The 22,149-nt window shown below is 41.3% G+C and overlaps 1 protein-coding gene across 2 annotated transcripts in view; it reads left to right on the top strand.

Moving 5' to 3' along the window:
- The window catches only part of LOC124283651, a 28,687-nt gene that overhangs the window by 1,126 nt on the left and 5,412 nt on the right, over positions 1–22,149 (top strand). Inside the window, exons 2-10 of one of the 2 annotated variants that reach the window (XM_046719643.1) lie at positions 6,901–7,078; positions 7,308–7,485; positions 9,335–9,458; positions 12,095–12,268; positions 18,333–18,520; positions 19,013–19,186; positions 20,114–20,361; positions 20,940–21,076; positions 21,698–21,874. In XM_046719643.1, coding sequence (XP_046575599.1) covers positions 6,943–7,078; positions 7,308–7,485; positions 9,335–9,458; positions 12,095–12,268; positions 18,333–18,520; positions 19,013–19,186; positions 20,114–20,361; positions 20,940–21,076; positions 21,698–21,874 — 1,536 coding nt within the window. In that variant the 5' untranslated portion in view covers positions 6,901–6,942. Of the gene's footprint in view, positions 1–6,900; positions 7,079–7,307; positions 7,486–9,334; positions 9,459–12,094; positions 12,269–18,332; positions 18,521–19,012; positions 19,187–20,113; positions 20,362–20,939; positions 21,077–21,697; positions 21,875–22,149 lie in introns of those variants that run through there. The other variant, XM_046719644.1, reaches the window with a different exon arrangement.

Raw genomic sequence — 22,149 nt, 5'->3', positions numbered from 1 at the left:
ACACTCAAACAACGCCCTGTAGTATTTCAATGGCAGATCGGCGATATGTCATATTTTTCACACACCTCAAATACACCCTAACAAAAAAAAATTTAGTTATAAAACTATCACTATTACTTGCAAACACCTTTCAACTAAAGGTATATTTCCCTTCTAAAAATTAAACAAATATGTGAAAGAAGTTTTTAGCGATAGAATTTAGTCTTTTTTCGCTGTGTACTGAGAATTGAAGCCAGTGAGCTACAACATGCCGACTTGAAACTTTACTACAAATCTACTGTACTAATACTGACACTAATAACAATTATTTGACTTAAAATGAAGTGACAGAATAGGTAACTTATCTTCTACATGTAGGTTTTCAGTTGTCACAACACTCAGCGTATGTAATCAGCTGTTGAAAATAAACCGGGCTCAACCTTAAAAACTACGCTGCCGACATATTGGCTACACTGGTCACGTGATGAACCGAGGCATAGCTATGGGGCTTTCCGAGGAGTGACCACTCCCCCTTAAAATATAATATTATATTATAGTCTCCCTGGTAGTACACAGCTGTCATAAATCGGCTGTTGAGGCTAAAATGAGTAAATGGTAATGTTATCACAGAGTGGAAGAGCTGTCCACACTGGACAGTGAAAGAAGAACATGTGACGCAAGAGTAATGGTAAGTTTCCCTCGCATTTTCATTATTTTGCAAGTATATATCAGGTTTTGCCATTTAGCAGACGGGTCTAGAAATGTACAGTCTTTTAGCCTGACACCCTCTCTATATATTGCAATTACGGTACGCGTTAAGCGAGGGCACCTTCCTGAGTGTCGAAACAAGATCGCGGAAAATGATCGTTTCAACTCGAAATATGACAGCCTTTTTTGCTGTCAATTCTTATATATAGTTATTTTAGGTCTTCATTCACAGTTTAGACTTTAATGGGTCATTATTTTTTCAGCTATCATCGAAAAATCAAACAGTACATTTTACATGGAGTTATATTGCAACTGTCCATTGGGTTGATGTTTACATTGAAGTAACTGTCCATGAATGGATTTTAGAGCATGAACTGTCGAAATTCCACAGATGTTGATACCCTTTTCCACAGACTTGGCAATGGAAACAGTAGTTGTTGTGATGAACCCCGAAATGCTATGTTCACACTATCATGATTCACGCCACGATTGAAATCATGGTCTTAATTGTGGACTAATCGTGGTGATCCTATCAAATCTCATCAGATCTTCAGGTCAGTCGTGGCAATCATGTTGATCGTAGAAAAATTTGGGACGGTTCAAAATCAACACATTTAATTGTCAATCATGATCATCGTATCAGATAATATTGCATCATAACAAAGCGCAATAAAATGCATCTAATCTTGCTTATAAATCGTAGTGGTCAGAATCAATCATGTACAAGACAAACACCGCACTCTGTTGAGATCTGTTGAGATCCACGATCTGTGACACTCTGTCGGGTCCCATTGCTAACAACCTGACACAAATGACTCACGAGCAGATTTGAGTTGATACAAGTAAATGTGAGTAGATACGAGTATTGACGCTGTTTCACTGACACTTACGATATGTTACGGGTTCTTGCTCCCATATATGTACTGGAAATCAGAATTACTGCGCCTTCAGGAGTTCCCTTTGAGGTGGCTTCTTGATAGTAATGTGTTCGCCATCCAGGGCCCCAATGGCGTGGGATATATCCATCTCTGTTCAAACTGGTTAGCTACAGGAACAAAGTTCACTATTTGTTATGAGGGAGGACTGTAAAGAGGGGGAACAGCCAGGTCTACGGGGATCACGTGCACAAGTGCCAACAAAGTTATCGAATCATTTACTTGTGCTGTGCTCCATCCATCAGAGTTAGTCTGATGTATTGATTATGATCAGTGTTTCATTGAGCATTATATGTTTAGTAGTTTTTGAGTTAGATTGTAATTCATCGATTCACTTTTGAGTTAAACGGACTAAAGTAGGAAATAACAGACAAACTGAACAGTAACAATAGTTTATTACAAAAAGTGGTACAGAAATAGAAACAAAAACTCAACAACTTGTAAATACCACAATTCTCTCGCTCACATATCTTTTCAGCCCTCTCTGGTACAATTTTGAATCCTTTAAACTTCTCTTGAAGAAGGCTTTCTAAACCAAACATAACCCAGAACTACAATCTAAATCCTGTTTCGTTTCCTATGCTAATTTTCCCCCAAACAGACCTAAGGTTAGAGTAAGTTCAAAACCAAACACCCATCCTGCTTTATAACTGGGAGGGAATGATCCTGAAACAGGACCTTGGAACATCAGTACCTGATATGTTGTTCGGATAATCGGCTAGACATCTGAATCCAGAAAGCCACTTATATAGCACTCTAGGATTACCTTTGACAGAGGTCAAAGTTCATATACTGACGATGGACGTCTCCTCCAATCAGCGCCTACCTAACATATCTAGCGCCACCCACATGGCCTACCCAATGTATCTAGCACTAAAATGAACAGTAACCCCTGACATTAGAACAAGTGAAGCAATGTGCTACAAGACTATCTGGTAAATAATTAATCTATCAACATTAATATCTTAATATCCCTGTATGAACCCCTGTCCCCTACTTACACTGCTATTTAACCCTGTTTTCCTACACCTAAAACACTCAGTGTTCAAACCTAACACAAACCATACGACAGGGGACACAGATTCTATAAATGCATCCAATGTTTTCGTCAGTGATCTTATTCTTGTATTAAATCATTCCCCTATAGATCTTATCACTCCCCCTTTGGATGATGAAAACACACGCCTTGTATTATCTGCATTTTGTATTGACAAGAAGCAGCACCCTCGTGTATCAAATAAAAGCAGCCCTTAATTTCAGCTTTAGGAAAAACTGTACCTGCAACCCGAATAACTGAGTAGACACATTAAACACAACAACAGTTTTCCTTAGGTTCAAATAACTGGTTGAAGTAAACTGCTATGGAGGCTATCCAATTGGCTTATTAATCCCTAGTCCAATGTCTGACAATTGGGATGTCTAACTAATTGGAGTAAATCTTCCGTAAAGATTATTTTTCCATTTGCCTAAATATTTCTTATGTTTGCTGTAAGTCCACCTTTTCTGATATAACCTTGAGTATATAAACTAGTGCTCAAAAGAAAGTATACAGTATGTTTGATCAAACTTGAAAAGAAAAGAAAAGTATATGTAAATGAACATCTGTTTAATTTCAATAGAGTATTCACTTCTAGTTCTACAGCAAATGTACACAATTTCAATTCATACAAACTTAACAAGGCATTTTTTCTGCAAATGTTGAATCAATAGTGAGTGTGACCACCAGTGGCTTCAATACACGCCAAAACACATCGACGCATTGATGACATAAGACGGCGAATGATGTTAGGCGTGATCTGTTGCCATTTCTGTAGTTGAGCGGTGACAGGTGATGCTGGTAGTCTTTGTTGATCCAGGTAGTCCCATAAGCATGATAAGTGTTTTATCGGATTCATGTCGGGAGAACATGCTGGCCATGGCAAAACAACGATGTTAGCATTATGCAGAAAGTCGTTTGTCAGTCTTGCTGTATGAGGCCTTGCATTATCATGTTGGTAGACAATGCCATGTTGTTGCTGCTTGATATATGGCAACACAACTGGTCACAAAACTTCATCCCTGTGTCTTCGAGCATTCAGTGCCGAAGACCCGGGTTTCGATTCCCCACATGGGCACAATGTGTTAAGCCCATTTCTGGTGTCCCCCGCCGTGATATTGCTGGAATATTGCTAAAAGTGGCGTAAAACTAAACTCAGTCGAGCATTCAGGCTGCCATGAATAAGCACAAGTCTCCTTTTGAGATCGGGGCAGGTCTGTCCCCACACCATGACGCTACCACCTCCAAATGGAGTCTGAGCGCAATTTGGCATTAAACGTTCACATGCTCGTCTGTAAACACGAGTCTGGCCGTCATTATTGTACAGGCAAAACCTGCTCTAGGTGGTGAACATCACACATCTCCAAACACACATGTGCCAACTTCGAACTCGCCTGGTCCATGTCAATCGACAATGTTGGTTTTGAAGAATCAGATGCACTCCGTCGTAGGGTCGACGTGCTCGAATACCATGTTCTCTTAGTTGCCGGTGTAGCAGCCCAGAATAACCCCCCACCAGATTATACCCCAGGGTAAACTATAGGCTAGCCCAGTTTATACCCGGGGGGTATATTCTGGACTAGGCCAAAGTATACCCCCCAGCCCAGACTATACCCCTAAAAAATGATCAATTATCATCAATCTAATTAGAGCTGTACCATTATGGAGGTGGGTGTTGTCTTAATTAATACCCTACTCCACTGTCTAACAACTGGCTGTCTAACTAATGGGAGATAACCGGTGTGAGAAGGGGCTGGTGATGGTGTGAGTAGGGGCTGGTATTTATTTATTAATATGAACAAGTGACTCTGGAGACTGATCTTGGTGTCATGTAAATGTATTTAAAAGTGCATTTCATTCCGCATCCTATATCACATTCAACCTTCAACATGGATGACAACCTCTATACCCAGATCTTGAACTTCTACACCAACTCTGATAAGAAGTATCCTCGGCACATCTATGACCTGGATCCTGACACGCGTTTGAATGCGAAGTCACATTTTCGGCAAACTGCAAAGCCATTTCGGGTAGCAAACAGAATTGTCTTTCGTGGTGAAAGGGAAGTGCTCGACAAAAGCCGCCTACCCAGCATCCTGAAAGCATGCCATGACAACCCATCTACAGGTGGACACTTTGGCAGAGATAAAACCTTCAGCAAAATATCCTTGCGTTATTATTCATTTCCTGAACCAAAATGTCAATGAGTACATCACTAATTCGGGAATTTCACGAGATGGAGTGTGGGCAACAGATGCAGAAGTTATGTCAACAGCCAGTCTGTTAAAATGTGACATATATATTTACAGTACAGTTTGTCAGTCAATGCAGTGGCTGATGTACCCTGCCAGCTTCAGCTTGAAAACTCACACTGATTATGCTTTGTATCTGGAAAATGTATCGGACCATTTCAATGTTGTAACCAGTGTTTAATTGCGTGAGAAGTACAATAAAATTTCTGTAGGGGTATAATCTGGACTTGGGGGGTATACTATGGCCTAGTTCAGAATATACCCCGGGGTATAAACTAGGCTAGCCCAGATTATACCTGGGGTATAGTCTGGGCTAGCCAAGTTTAACCCCGGGTATAGTCTGGGACAGGGGTATACTCTGGCCTGTTACACCAGTACACTGTATGTCAAGTGATACAGGGTCCTAGTGCAGTTGTTGCCATTGATGTCGCCATTACAAAACAGTTTCTCAAACAAATTGCTCGGATGTGGCGATCATCTCTGGGACACATGGTCAATCACTCCAAGGCCTTGTCTGACGTATTACCTGTTTGTCTTAGTCGTTGCATCGGTCTAATGACAGTTGCTTGGGTGCAGCTGAAGGTTCTGGCAATGACAGTGTGGTTAGCTCCTTGTTGGGTCATTCCGACAGCTCTCTCTCTTTTGCCTCAAACCTGGCATATTTTTGTTCTTTTTACTATTGTGTTGCTGACGTGTCGCGTAGTCTATTTCATAATGTCATTATGCACATGCATTTCGTGTTACATCAGAAAGAGTCGTTTTGGATTTTTTGCAATGTTTAGGCGATTTGTTAGCTTGTTTCGTTGTTTGTTCATAGATGTGTGACACAGTTTTAACACTTCATTTTTATGAATTTTTATGTAATATTTTGCTGTGTATAGTTTCTTTTGAGCACTAGTTTATATATACATATTAATATTCTGTGATATCAAAGTTAAGTATGATACCACTTGTGTACATTTGCTTATTACAGTGAAATTTGAAATAGAGATTTTTAATCCTGCCTTGCCAAGTTTGGAGTCAGAGTAAATGGCTATTCTGCATGTGCTTAAAATGTTTTTCTTTGCAACCAAAGACTAATTATTTGTGAGATTGTCTCAATTAAAGTGCAGGCTAATTAACCCTTTAGCTTAGATTAGATTATGATCCTTGATCTATCAGCAACAACTGTAAATCTTGATTACTACTTAAGAAAAAATATGTTTCCTATATTTTGTGAGTAGACATCACATTAATTAGTTGGAGATATGTGTGAAGTACTGGTACAATATGATTGTGTTGTGCTTTTCATCCTCTTTGCTTGTGGTATGGTTAGTGTTAGTGAACACTCTTTATGTAGAAAAGCGTTTGCTTGTCACGCTGAAAACCTGGGATATGATTCCCCACATGGGTACAATGTGTGAAGCCTATTTCTGGTGTCCCCTGACATAATATTGCTGGAATATTGCTAAAAGTGGCGTAAAACTAAACTGACTCACTCAATCATGTAGTTAATGCCAAGTGGTGTATGCCGGTGGATACAGAGTTGCATTCCTTAGTTGTGCCAGGATCTGTAATACTCTGAGCCTTTGACTGACAGCACTGTACGTGTATAACACAGTGTTAAATGTCTTCTATCTGCTTCACCTTTTCTATATTAGCTCATCCATATCATTCTTTGTTTCATATGTCCATGCTCAGCTTCAGAGTGAACGGCCATGATAAACAAACTGATCAATATGTTGTAATGAGTCAAACAAATACTTTAGATTGCAAATATAAACTTAATTGGTTTTTTTTTTGTGATTTTTATTATGTTATGTGCAAAAGAAAAGTTAAACAGCAGAGCAATTTGAATCTTGACCAGTGTTTGGTGACTCTTAGTGTTTGATTTTATTGATGTTAATGGTATTGTCATTGTTTGATCTTATACACGTGAAGAATGTATTGCGATTCTATCTTAGTGAACAATGTCTTATTCTGTTCAGACAGAGTGTTTGACCCTTTGCAGATAAAGGATGTCTCTCAGTGTTTGATCCTGTTGAGGTGAAAGATGGTTCTCCACAAGGAAGACAGCATCCAGCTGAAGACAGCCCTGGGTACAAGCGAGATACAGCTGCTGATAGGGGACATCACACAGCTGCAACAAGATGAGGCAGTGGACATAGTCATAGTGTCAGCCACTCGTGGTAGTTTGTCAATTTACAATATGTTTCTTTTTAATCAAAAATACTATAAGAAATCATGATAGTTATATATTGAAATGATACTTACGTACATGATTTGTAACATTATTGATAATTCCACTGTAAAATGTTTTTGATATCTATCTAGTGGAAATGATGTTTCATGTGTTTATCATGCCAATAATGCAGTGATAACAATTCCCAGCTCTTTTTAATCTGAATATATGTGCAGGGGGATATTCACATTCTGCCAAATCAACACTCATCGGGGCCTTGAGTCAGAAGCTGCAGATCAATGTCGGTGAACTGTCATTGGACAAGGAGCTTGACCTCAGGACTCACTTCCATTGCTGGGTGTCCAAACCACTGCCCAACAATATCCCCTACAGGCGACTGGTGTGTTTTGAGAGGTGCTTATGGCCTATAGGAATCTTGATCTTTTTTTTGTTTTTGAATATCCAAACCTAATGATGTTTAGATCAATATATGTTGATTATCTGTGAGTACCAGGGGCTAAAGGGAAATATATCGAGTGATCCATAATTTGAGATAAGCTGACAAATACATTTTATGAATATTCTGCATGAGCAGTGAAGGTGGATTATAATTCACAATATGTTTGTGAAGAGAGTACAAGTTACACAACATGGTACACAGAAACGGTGTCATATCTATATATAGACCATAGTTCAAAACAAGTGAATTTAGAAGTCAGTGCAAAACATATGTATCATGATTTCAAACCCTCTACAGTGTTGGAGACAAAATGCAATTATTATGTTGGACATATAACCATGATAATGGACATTATTATCCCCTGCTCCGTCCGTCCGTCCATCCTTCCAAGATGATGGGGACAGATTTTCTCAGAAACAATTATAGATAGGGACACCAAATTTAGTATGTGTTTTCAGGACATGAGTGCCTTGATGGAGGTCGAAAGCGGGATGATGTTGCAATTTGTTACAGAGTTATGGCCCTTGTCATGCGTTTCTTGACTAAGGGCACGTTATCCCCAATGGGAACAGATTTTCTCAGTAACCGTTATGGATAGGGAATCCAAATGTGGTATGTCATGGTGGAGTTGAAAAACAGGAACCAAATAGGAACAGAACACTGTGGCAGGGGATATTGATGACCATGTCTTCTTGTTTTGGATGTTGTTGACAGAATTATCTGCATTGGGAGAAAACCTACTAAACATTCTGTGGGAATTGAAAGAAGAACTGTTTCAATAAATCATTTACACAGATAGGACATTCTGTGGGAAAATGATGTTCTTTAGTGTATACACAAGGGAAAGTGTCACTATCAGAAACTATATTTTAAACATGATGTCAACAAAGGCCTACAAAAATATTGTTATGGTTCCAATTACCCGACTGACCCTTAAATTATGGTGCTGACCCTATAATTTTTAAGGGGTAGGAATAGAATAAGCTTTCAGATGCCATTGTTTTTTTCCTGCACTGACAGACAATGGCCATTCTGAAAGAGAATGTTGACATGATGGCTGCAAGCTTGATTGAATAAACAATTACTCATTGATAAAAGTGTTATTAGTTTGCACTTTATTTCTAAAAAAATGTTAAAAAAAATATTACTACCTACCTTCCCTAAATTTTAAAGAGGAGTAATCGGAACCACAACATTTTTTTATTTGGCCAAAGTAGATTTGATGAAACTTCTGGGAAAATGCACCATTGAAAATTACAAAAAGAAATTAAAAGAAGAGATGAACTATGATGAAGAACCTTGCATACTATGAGATGGGAAAGTTTATCTTAGGTTATTACATTTTCAGTAGTGAACTAGTTGTAGAAGTAATAAAGTAAAACCTATATATCATCGTTCACGTGAGCTGTACAGTAGATGGTGAAGTCATGTTGATGTTTGTAGTTTCTTGACTTCAATCTCAATCATTGAATATGCCGTGTGTCATATTTTCATTCGGTTATGAATAACACCTTAGACAGCTTTGACATCTTTGTTTCATTTTGAGACCAACTGGAATGACAGAATGCCAAAAATGTCACTGTTCTGTTATGATCTGAACAAGCAGCAATATCACCAGTACCTGTCTTGACATTTGCATGCAGCCTTGCTGTGATATTGCTAGTATATTACTAAAAGCAGTGTAAAACTAAACTCACTCACTCACTGGATATCGCTTTTGCAAGTGCACAACACAGTGTCTTTGATGATTTATTGAAAACTGTCAACAAAAGATGAACATGAATGTTAATGTTGCAAATTCAGGGCTCGTGAGACAGTAATACAAACAACCGTCCAGCATATTGGTGACATGTTCCGTGCCATGACGCCCATCTTTAACAATGAAGACACAACAGTCATAACCCCTCTCCTAGCCACAGGAGGACAGGTCAGAGTTCACATATAGTTGCATTTTCTTTTAGTTGAATCCATGTTTAGTTGTCCCCTGGTTGTGCCCAAAGCATCATCATTTGAAGTGAAGAAAAATCAAATCATTAACCCACATCCTCTCCTCAGAAACCAGCAATAAAATTGTAACATAGTCTTTGTGATCCAACAAGAGGCCTGCAGCAAGAGACACTTACCTTATATCCTGGTAAAATATTACTGTCCTAATGTATGGCTACCCACAGGCAACAATGATGCATCATTATACAAAGAAGAAATTATGTGAGTATCTGTTCCCTCTCCAAGGTCAGGTGATGAAGACAGTGAATTCCTAGGGACCGTTCATAATTTATGGCTAGGGGGGTGATGATGATTTTTATGGAGAAGCATGTACAATGTGAATGCCCCCCCCCCCCCTAAAATTTATGTACAAAATAAGTGACACCCCCCCTGCTTGTCATGTACAAAATCAATGGCCCCTTCCACCTCTTCCCATAATTTATAAGCATAATTTTAAACATATTTATATGTACAAAATTGCTGACCCCTAGTAATGCGTGTGTACAAAATTGCTGACCCCAAGCTCCCAGAACAAAATGGGTGACCCCCAAATCATCATCATCCATCATCATCATCATCATCATCATCATCATCATCTCACTCTCACACACACACACACACACCACCACCCCAGCCCCGGCCATAAATTATGAACGGTCCCTTAGTGCTTCAACCTTGTGGGGATTTCTAAGTCCTTATAGGTCCCCAGATCCTCCATCTGGTTTGAAGAAAAATAGAAGTGATAGAATATGATCTTTATGACTAAAGAATGAAGCAAAATCTTGAGGTGAAAAATATAAAATACTAACTGACTGAGTGAATACTGTTGATTGCCACAGTAAATAATGGAACCTGTATGAGGCAAACCAGTGGCCAGTCGAGGATTCAGCTCAGGATTCTGTCACGATTCATTCATCTCCAAATGATGACTGAGCACCAGGATGCCTCAAAGACATCATTCAAATGTATCAACCATTTAGAACAGTAGCTCGTCATACCAGACATCAGAGCAAAGTTGGCTGAACACTCTTTCTCTGTTGAATCGTGGACACAGTATTGATTCCCACTGATGTCAACTTAAACCCTTCCTCTTTACAGAAGTTATTGACTTTTCACCTGAATTTTCCCATGTCTTTCTGGGAGAATATAGATGGAGGGTTCTTTAAGTGCTTCATAAATATTGTTACAATAATATTATTATTAATGGACTAGCAACAATCCATGCCAACAGAGAATAATAACATGTAATCACATTAATTCACTATCTTACATTATGTAAGATACATGTCTGTAGGATGGGGTTGAATAAATAGATGAGAGTGCCTCTAAACCTGAGTTAGTTCCAAAGGTCAAAATGTGTTCACTGTACATTTCTATGGTTTCTATGGTGAGTTATCTTTCCTGGTGTTTAATCATGGCGTTGACATATGACCATATATACTGTCAATATCACAGTTAGGAGGGGATGTTTTGTTATTGCATTATATCAATCGTATTTCTCTTGATATCACAACTTCCATTTTTAAGTATAACAAAATGCAAGTTTGAGTTTAAGACATGAAAAATAGTGTGAAGTATTGATAATAGATTTCATTATATTTTGCTATTCAATAAGCTAAACATGAAATCAGGATTTTCTGGACATGATTTTATGCAATCTATACTCATGTTATTGAAATAAATATGTACTGTGTCACCTTGGTACTGCTTGAAAATCATTTCTCTATGTTATCATCAAAAATTTCAATACACAGCTTGATTACTCAGTACCATTAGCTCTAGTACTTGTAGATTTGACCGCCTCCGTGGTGTAGTGGTTAGAGCGTCCGCCCGGAGAGCGGAATGTCGCGGGTTCGATCCCTGACCGCGTCATACCAAAAAGATGTTAAAATATGGTACTTGTTGGTCCAAGCCTGGCGCTTGGCAACAAGAACTGGTCGGCTCGGAGTCAGTATAATGTGTCTGAGTGGGGTATTCATGCTTCACTGCGGCCTGGTATCTCAGCGGGCTAGCACTATAAAACCAGCTTAAGTCTGGGCTAGTACAAGCAGCCGCACATACACATACACACGCATGCACGTCGTCATATGAGGAAATATTTTCATATATGCACCACAACATTGCTACACTTGTATAAACAGGTCAATAAACAATAAAATAATACTTTTTTCAGATAAATACGTCTGTAAATGATTCTAAGACCATACACCATTGCTGTGGTGTGTATCTGCTATGCTTTCTAAATTATTTCCTACCGTATCTTGGGTATATTTTATCCGTACATATGCTGATATTACCCTTATCTGGAGCTCTGAATATAGAACACTTAAATTCAGAAAATTAGTTTGAAAACTTCACTTGATTTCTGAAAGTGTTATTGATGTCATTTTCATCAACCTTTATTCTATTATATTAGGTTGGGATGTCAGTGTTAGAAGAAAATCAACCAATGACACTGAGCTTTGAGTGTATTTCTTATTAGGAAAGAAATGTTATTTGTAAACAACAATCTACAATTTTGAAATGTTTACTCACAGTGTACCTCCTAACCTTTGTTTTTGTTACTGTGTGATCCAGGGTCAGTCGAAAGTGGCAGTGCTGAAGGCAATGGTGGAGGGAGCTTGTCACTGGATCAAGGCCGGACTGCCTCTAAGATGTCTGAAGATTGTCCTGTATGCTCACAGAGACATGGTTGCTGTGGAAGTGTTCAAGAACCTAAAGATTGTGTGGGAGGCACAGAATCAGAGACAGGTGAGATAACAATAATTTCTCCTGTCAGAATAATTCCTCCATGCAGTGGTGAGAAGATTTTATTTTACTCATGACACCCACTCTTGCCATCCATGCTTCCATGACAGGACTCCTCTCATGGCACAACATACCTCCTATCCATGAGAGAACTCCTCTCATGACACAACATACCTTCCATCCATGATAGAGCTCCCCTCATGACACAAAAGACCTCCAATCCATGAGAGAACTCCTCTCATGACACAACAGACCTCCCATCCATGAGAGAACTCCTCTCATGACACAACAGACCTCCCATCCATGACAGAACTCCTCTCATGACACAACAGACCTTCCATTCATATTTCCATGACAGGACTCCTCTCATGACACAACATACCTCCCACCCATGACAGAACTCCTCTCATGACACAACAGACCTTCCATCCATGAGAGAACTCCTCTCATGACACAACAGACCTCCCATCCATGACAGAACTCCTCTCATGACACAAAAGACCTTCCATTCATATTTCCATGACAGGACTCCTCTCATGACACAACAGACCTCCCATCCATGACAGAACTCCTCTCATGACACAACAGACCTTCCATCGATGACAGAACTCCTCCCATGACACAACATACCTCCCATCCATGAGAGAACTCTTCTCATGACACAACAGACCTTCCATCAATGACAGAACTCCTCTCATGACACAACAGACCTTCCATCGATGACAGAACTCCTCTCATGACACAACAGACCTCCCATCCATGACAGAACTCCTCTCATGACACAACAGACCTCCCATCCATGACAGAACTCCTCTCATGACACAAAAGACCTTCCATTCATATTTCCATGACAGGACTCCTCTCATGACACAACAGACCTTCCATCGATGATAGAGCTCCCCTCACAACACAACAGACCTCCCATCCATGACAGAACTCCTCTCATGACACCTTCTCACCATGCTTCCATGACAGAGCTCCTCTCATGACACAACAGACCTTCCATCCATGAGAGAACTCCTCTCATGACACAACAGACCTTCCATTCATATTTCCATGACAGGACTCCTCTCATGACACAACAGACCTCCCATCCATGACAGAACTCCTCTCATGACACAACAGACCTTCCATCCTTGACAGAACTCCTCTCATGACACAACATACCTCCCATCCATGAGAGAACTCTTCTCATGACACAACAGACCTTCCATCCATGACAGAACTCCTCTCATGACACAACAGACCTTCCATCGATTACAGAACTCCTCTCATGACACAACAGACTTCCCATCCATGACAGAGCTCCTCTCATGACACAACAGACCTCCCATCCATGACAGAACTCCTCTCATGACACAAAAGACCTTCCATTCATATTTCCATGACAGAGCTCCTCTCATGACACAACATACCTCCTATCCATGAGAGAACTCCTCTCATGACACAACATACCTTCCATCCATGATAGAGCTCCCCTCATGACACAAAAGACCTCCAATCCATGAGAGAACTCCTCTCATGACACAACAGACCTCCCATCCATGAGAGAACTCTCTCTCATGACACAACAGACCTCCATCCATGACAGAACTCCTCTCATGACACAACAGACCTTCCATTCATATTTCCATGACAGGACTCCTCTCATGACACAACATACCTCCCACCCATGACAGAACTCCTCTCATGACACAACAGACCTTCCATCCATGAGAGAACTCCTCTCATGACACAACAGACCTCCATCCATGACAGAACTCCTCTCATGACACAAAAGACCTTCCATTCATATTTCCATGACAGGACTCCTCTCTCATGACACAACAACACCTCCCATCCATGACAGAACTCCTCTCATGACACAACAGACCTTCCATCGATGACAGAACTCCTCCCATGACACAACATACCTCCCATCCATGAGAGAACTCTTCTCATGACACAACAGACCTTCCATCAATGACAGAACTCCTCTCATGACACAACAGACCTTCCATCGATGACAGAACTCCTCTCATGACACAACAGACCTCCCATCCATGACAGAACTCCTCTCTCATGACACAACAGACCTCCCATCCATGACAGAACTCCTCTCATGACACAAAAGACCTTCCATTCATATTTCCATGACAGGACTCCTCTCATGACACAACAGACCTTCCATCGATGATAGAGCTCCCCTCACAACACAACAGACCTCCCATCCATGACAGAACTCCTCTCATGACACCTTCTCACCATGCTTCCATGACAGAGCTCCTCTCATGACACAACAGACCTTCCATCCATGAGAGAACTCCTCTCATGACACAACAGACCTTCCATTCATATTTCCATGACAGGACTCCTCTCATGACACAACAGACCTCCCATCCATGACAGAACTCCTCTCATGACACAACAGACCTTCCATCCTTGACAGAACTCCTCTCATGACACAACATACCTCCCATCCATGAGAGAACTCTTCTCATGACACAACAGACCTTCCATCCATGACAGAACTCCTCTCATGACACAACAGACCTTCCATCGATTACAGAACTCCTCTCATGACACAACAGACTTCCCATCCATGACAGAGCTCCTCTCATGACACAACAGACCTCCCATCCATGACAGAACTCCTCTCATGACACAAAAGACCTTCCATTCATATTTCCATGACAGGACTCCTCTCATGACACAACAGACCTTCCATCCATGATAGAGCTCCCCTCACAACACAACAGACCTCCCATCCATGACAGGGCTCCTCTCATGACGCCTTCTCACCATGTTTCCATGACAGAGCTCCTCTCATGACACAACAGACCTTCCATCCATGCTTCCGTGACAGAACTCCTCTCATGACACAACAGACCTTCCCATGGTGAGAGAACTCCTCTCACCGGAGAGCTGAGACCTCCCATCCATTCAGAAATCCTGACTGCGCCATACCAAAGATGTTAAAATATGGTACTTGACCTGCCATCCATGCCACAGAGAACTATTGGTACAACAAGGACATATCGGGCTCAAGTATCTGTGTGTCTGAGAATCATGCTTCACTGACTGCTCCATCTCATGACAGCACTCTCCTCTCAACCACAACAGACCTTCCATGTACCATGACAGAACTCCTCTCATGACACAACATACCTCCCATCCCATGACAGAACTCCTCTCATGACACAACAGACCTCCAATCCATGACCTCACTCCTCTCATGACACAACAGACCTGCCATCCATGACAGAACTCCTCTCATGACACAACAGACCTTCCATTCATATTTCCATGACAGGACTCCTCTCATGACACAACAGACCTCCCATCCATGACAGAACTCCTCTCATGACACAACAGACCTCCAATCCATGAGAGAACTCCTCTCATGACACAACAGACCTTCCATCCATGAGAGAACTCCTCTCTTGACACAACAGACCTTCCATTCATATTTCCATGACAGGACTCCTCTCATGACACAAAAGACCTTCCATCCATGACAGAACTCCTCTCATGACACAACAGACCTTCCATCGATGACAGAACTCCTCTCATGACACAACATACCTCCCATCCATGAGAGAACTCCTCTCATGACACAACAGACCTTCCATCCATGACAGAACTCCTCTCATGACACAACAGACCTTCCATCGATGACAGAACTCCTCTCATGACACAACATACCTCCCATCCATGAGAGAACTCCTCTCGTGACACAACAGACCTCCCATCCCCTCCTTAAAATCATCATCATTATCATCATCATCATCACTCACTCTCACACACACACATACACACCACCACCCCACCCCCCGGCCATAAATTATGAATGGTCCCTTAGTGCTTCAACCTTTTGGCGATTTCTAAGTCCTAATAGGTCCCCAGTTCCTCCATCTGGTTTGAAGAAAAATAGAAGTGATAGAATATGATCTTTATGACTAAAGAATGAAGCACAATCTTGAGGTGAAAAATATAAATTCCTCTCATGACACAACATACCTCCCATCCATGAGAGAACTCCTCTCATGACACAACAGACCTTCCATCCATGACAGAACTCCTCTCATGACACAACAGACCTTCCATCGATGACAGAACTCCTCTCATGACACAACATACCTCCCATCCATGAGAGAACTCCTCTCTTGACACAACAGACCTCCCATCCCCCCCTTAAAATCATCATCATCATCATCATCATCATCACTCACTCTCACACACACACATACACACCACCACCCCACCCCCCGGCCATAAATTATGAACGGTCCCTTAGTGCTTCAACCTTTTGGGGATTTCTAAGTCCTAATAGGTCCCCAGTTCCTCCATCTGGTTTGAAGAAAAATAGAAGTGATAGAATATGATCTTTATGACTAAAGAATGAAGCAAAATCTTGAGGTGAAAAATATAAATTCCTCTCATGACACAACATACCTCCCATCCATGAGAGAACTCCTCTCATGACACAACAGACCTCCCATCCATGACAGAACTCCTCTCATGACACAACAGACCTCCCATCCATGAGAGAACTCCTCTCATGACACAAAAGACCTTCCATTTATATTTCCATGACAGGACTCCTCTCATGACACAACAGACCTCCCATCCATGATAAGCTCCCCTCATAACACAACAGACCTCCCATCCATGACAGGGCTCCTCTCATGACACCTTCCTACCATGCTTCCATGACAGAACTCCTCTCATGACACAACAGACCTCCCATCCATGATAGAGCTCCCCTCATGACACAACAGACCTTCCATCCATGCTTCCATGACAGAGCTCCTCTCATGACACAACAGACCTTCCATCCATGCTTCCATGACAGAACTCCTCTCATGACACAACAGACCTTCCATCCATGCTTCCGTGACAGAACTCCTCTCATGACACAACAGACCTTCCATCCATGCTTCCATGACAGAACTCCTCTCATGACACAACAGACCTTCCATCCATGCTTCCATGACAGAACTCCTCTCATGACACAACAGACCTTCCCCATGGTGTAGTGGTTAGAGCGTCCGCCGGAGAGCGGAAGGTCGCGGGGTTCGATCCCTGACCGCGTCATACCAAAAGATGTTAAAATATGGTACTTGTTGGTCCCTGCCTGGCGCTCGGCGTTAATTGGTACAACAAGGACTGGTCGGCTCGGAGTCAGTATAATGTGTCTGAGTGGGGTATTCATGCTTCACTGCGGCATGGTATCTCAGTGGGCTAGCACTATAAAACCAGCTTAAGTCTGGCCTAGTACAAGCAGCCGCACATACACATACACATGCATGCACGTTGTCATATGAGCGAAATATTCTCAAGCACTGACGTTAAACCCAATTTCACCTCACCTGTCAGACCTTCCATCCATGCTTCCATGACAGAACTCCTCTCATGACACAACAGACCTTCCATCCATACTTACATGACAGAACTCCTCTCATGACAGAACTCTCTCTGACACAACAGACCTTCCAGACCTCCTCCATCACATGACCTTCCATCCATGCTTCCCATGACAGAACTCCTCTCATGACACAACAGACCTTCCATCCATGCTTCCATGACAGAACTCCTCTCATGACACAACAGACCTTCCATCCATGCTTCCATGACAGAGCTCCTCTCATGACACAACAGACCTTCCATCCATGCTTCCATGACAGAACTCCTCTCATGACACAACAGACCTTCCATCCATGCTTCCATGACAGAACTCCTCTTATGACACAACAGACCTTCCATCCATGCTTCCATGACAGGGCTCCTCTCATGACACCTTCCTACCATGCTTTCACAACTAGATAACTCTCATAACAAATGTCTTTTGGGGCATAAAAAGACTTTTTCTTCTTATGCCTACCGCTATTTCGCCATCCTTTTCAAGTACCCCAAGATGAGTTTCCACCGATATCTCGCCATCAGGTTTTTCCAATATCTCACTGTCAGTTTTATGCTATATATCACAAACATTTTCATCCTGTAACCAAGCAACTCACCATCAATTTCATCTGATATCTCACCATAAGTTTCATACGATATCTCATCATGAGATTCACATTTTCAGCCAAAAGAGGATCAGAGTATTGATGTGTTCATCTCTCACAGTAGCCATGACAACCATTGGGCTGACATGATTGCTGCCCAGTTGACAGAGATCCGCTCTGGACTGAAGGTGTACAAGCAACAGCTCCAGTTCTCAGCCGATGAGGTGTGGCAGGAGAATGTCTTCCATGTGATGATGCAGTCGGTCAGGTGAGGTTTCTTTACAATACAAAAGCCTCCTTCATTTCTCCCTGGCTCAATGTGGCCCAAGATGCACAATGGTTAAAGTGTACTCCCACTATAGATATAGCCTAGTGGTATAACTTTACTCCCTGTCCCAATTTGAAAATATGGGACCAGGTATCCTATGATCCAGTGGTGCAAGTGTATTTCCTGACCTCACGTTGCTCTGACACAGATATAATCAATGAGGACTTGTATTTGGATTAAAACAACAGAACTTACTCATGAAGGTGCTCCAGAGATAATAATATGCATTGTAAAGATTTCTTTTTCTTTATGTACAGTGTTCATGCAATCTCTGTGTAGTCCATCCATGAATACAATTCTTCAGATCTGAAGGTTTAAGGAATACTGTGTATTGTTCAGTCACTGATTATATCCATCACCTTGTCATTAACTCATTCTGCATCTATCCCACTTGTCATTAACTCGTACAGCTCTGCACTATTCCTGTTTCAGAATCATCACCATCTTGACTCCTGCATATGTGGAGAGTCAGGAATGTCTGGAACAGTTCAACATCGCTCTGTGTGTGAACCGGCTTTCTGCAAAGCACCAGATCTGTCCCATGTATGTGGAAACTGTCAGCTCCATACCTTCCTACTTGCAGCTGGTGCAGTACATAGAGTGCAGGTCAGTACACCTGCTTATAATCAGTACACCTTTTCATATGTTAGTACATGTTGTTAGATATCAGTACACCAAGCTAAATGCCAGGACACCTTGCCTACAAACCAGTACACCATGTTGAATGTCAGAACAGCTTGCTCGATGTCAGTACACTTCACTGATGTCAGTACATCTTGCTAGGTGTCAGTACACTTCGCTGATGTCAGTACATCTTGCTAGGTGTCAGTACACTTCACTGATGTCAGTACATCTTGCTCGAGGTCAGTACACTTTGCTGATGTCAGTACATCTTGCTAGGTGTCAGTACACTTTCAGTACACTTTGCTGATGATGTCAGCACATCTTGCTAGGTGTCAGTACACTTCGCTGATGTCAGTACATCTTGCTCGAGGTCAGTACACTTCGCTGATGTCAGTACATCTTGCTAGGTGTCAGTACACTTCACTGATGTCAGTACATGTTGCTAGGTGTCAGTACACTTCACTGATGTCAGTACATCTTGCTCGAGGTCAGTACATCTTGCTCAATGTCAGTACACTTCACTGATGTCAGTACATCTTGCTAGGTGTCAGTACACAATGCTGAACTAGGCAGGAATTATGGAGTTGTATTTTGGCTGGACTAAAGAGTCATAGTCAATTAACTATTGTGCAGGTGCCCATACACTTTGTTTATGTTGCTTACCCTATGTCATGCTGGATGTACACTTTCATGTTTGTCAGTACTTCTTTCACCTTTCTGTCAGAACATCATGCTAGATGTTATAACACTTTTACTTTGTCTGTCCACTATTCTCATTGATGATACCTGGACTTTAGTTAGATGTATTTGCAAATAGTGCCATAGTATTTAGGTACAGAGGTTACTAAGTTTAGAGAAAATGTCAATTATCAAATGTCAAATGTTGATAAGTAGTGTCTTCTATTGCAGACAACGGAAGGAAGGAGAGGTAACTAAGACACTGATCAAGCAGGCATGCATTACAATTTTGAGTTCAGTGCCTGAGTCTGATCAGACCAAAGATAACTCCAAACCGGAACCTCCATCCAAAACGACATACGATGTTTTCATATCCTACTCCCATCGAGACCCCACCCCTGCCCAGACTCTGCTACAGTGCCTTCAGGAACAGGACTCCACACTCAGTGTCTTCTTCGACAGGAGTGAACTCAAGACCGGTAATGTTAGCTATCTCCCTAGATATATTCAACCAACACATGTCAGTAGATAAGCTGATATGAAACAAATGTTTCAAGTTACTGTTATTGGAAATTGAAAGTACATGAATTTGGGGGATTGCAGGACAAACCCGATTGCTACCTAATCATTCTTCTTTGGTCAGTTCAGTGACTTCAATGAGTGAGCGAGTGAGTGAGTTTGGTTTTACGCCGCTTTTAGCAATATTCCAGCAATATCACGGCAAGGGACACCAGAAATGAGCTTCACACAATCAGTGACTTCAATGAATGCTTGTCAGTATACCTTGCATCATGATTCTTACTCAATCACATATACCTGCTCAAGATTCAGTTATATACAAGCTGCCCTCATACACGTGGAACAGTGCAGACTACAGTGTGAAACACTTACCATTGTAGTCACTCACTAACGTTGAAATCAGTTATGTGATTTCAATGCAGGAAATCTCTTACAGTTCATGCATGTGATACTGGACTAATGCTGACTACACTATGAAACAGTTGTCATGATTGTCACTCAACCCACATTTAAATTAGAGACTTTCAATTCATTGCAGGAAGTCTCTGGCAGCAGACTCTGTATGATGCTATAGATGGAGCCCGCTACGTGGTGGCTCTGCTGTCCATGAGCTACATGACATCTGATGTGTGTCAGGAGGAATACAACATTGCCCTCGCTAGGGCTTTAGCTACAGTAAGAATTTGACAAACTATTTTAACAGTGCTACTGTTCATTTGCTTCCTTCATGTAGACTACCTATCAATCAAACCATAAAATTTCCCTGCCAGAAGTGATACAGAATATGCCTTGTTCTTACTCATCAATCTGCATTTTGCAAAAGTGATCAATAAATAGCATATTTAGTAACTCAAAACACTTACACAGTATTCACCAGATGATGGGATAAGAAACATTGTAGTAGATAATTACAGACAATAAAGTGCCCTTGGAAAATGTTAATTTCTTAAAAAGTGTGATTATGTCCCTGATCACAGTATACATTGACAGTTAATTTTTACAGGTTCCTGTTAAAAAACAAACATGTTTTATGTTAAAGTTAAATGAGATTAGTGTTTATAGTATGTGTGGACATATAACTTGTGTGTCTCCTCAGACACTATGGATTACTCATGACGTCGACCACTTGTTTGGTCTCAATCATTTACACCAAGCGTATTTACACAAACTGGCATTTGCTCACTGTACTTATCTGCTGCCCAGGTGGTAATGTACATTCTTTATTCAATAGTTGAGTGTTCTGTGCTGAGTATTTACTCTCAAGTATTACACAAGTGTACACTGTCATCCTTTCAGAAAGATGTCTCTCTGATTCCCGTGTGTATAGAACCCATCGAGACTGTGTCTCAGACCTTCGGTCATGTGGCCATACTTGATGGCAGTTCAGCCAATCAGAATGCAGTTCTTTCACAGATCACCAGGGATATAATTAATTTGGTCAGAAATGGAAAGAAGGGACAAACTTTTGTCAAGGTAATGTTTATTCTGAAACACAGTAATTTCAAATAATGTGAAAACTATCTCAGATATAGTTGTAGTCTTCATGTCTCAGCCAACTCTCTCTGTTATAACAGCCTTCTTAATGTCTCAGCCAACTCTCTCAGTTATAACAGTTGTCCTTGTGTTTCAGCCAACTCTCTCTGTTATCACAGTTGCCCCTGTGTTTCAGCCAACTCTCTCAGTTATAACAGTTGTCCCTGTGTTTCAGCCAACTCTCTCTGTTATCACAGTTGTCCCTGTGTTTCAGC

The sequence above is a fragment of the Haliotis rubra genome, unplaced genomic scaffold (assembly GCF_003918875.1).
Source record: "Haliotis rubra isolate DU_JTF1 unplaced genomic scaffold, ASM391887v1 Scf32, whole genome shotgun sequence".
NCBI lineage: Eukaryota > Metazoa > Mollusca > Gastropoda > Lepetellida > Haliotidae > Haliotis > Haliotis rubra.
Note: the sequence above shows the minus strand (reverse complement) of the source record. Positions and strands in the feature narration are given on the sequence as shown.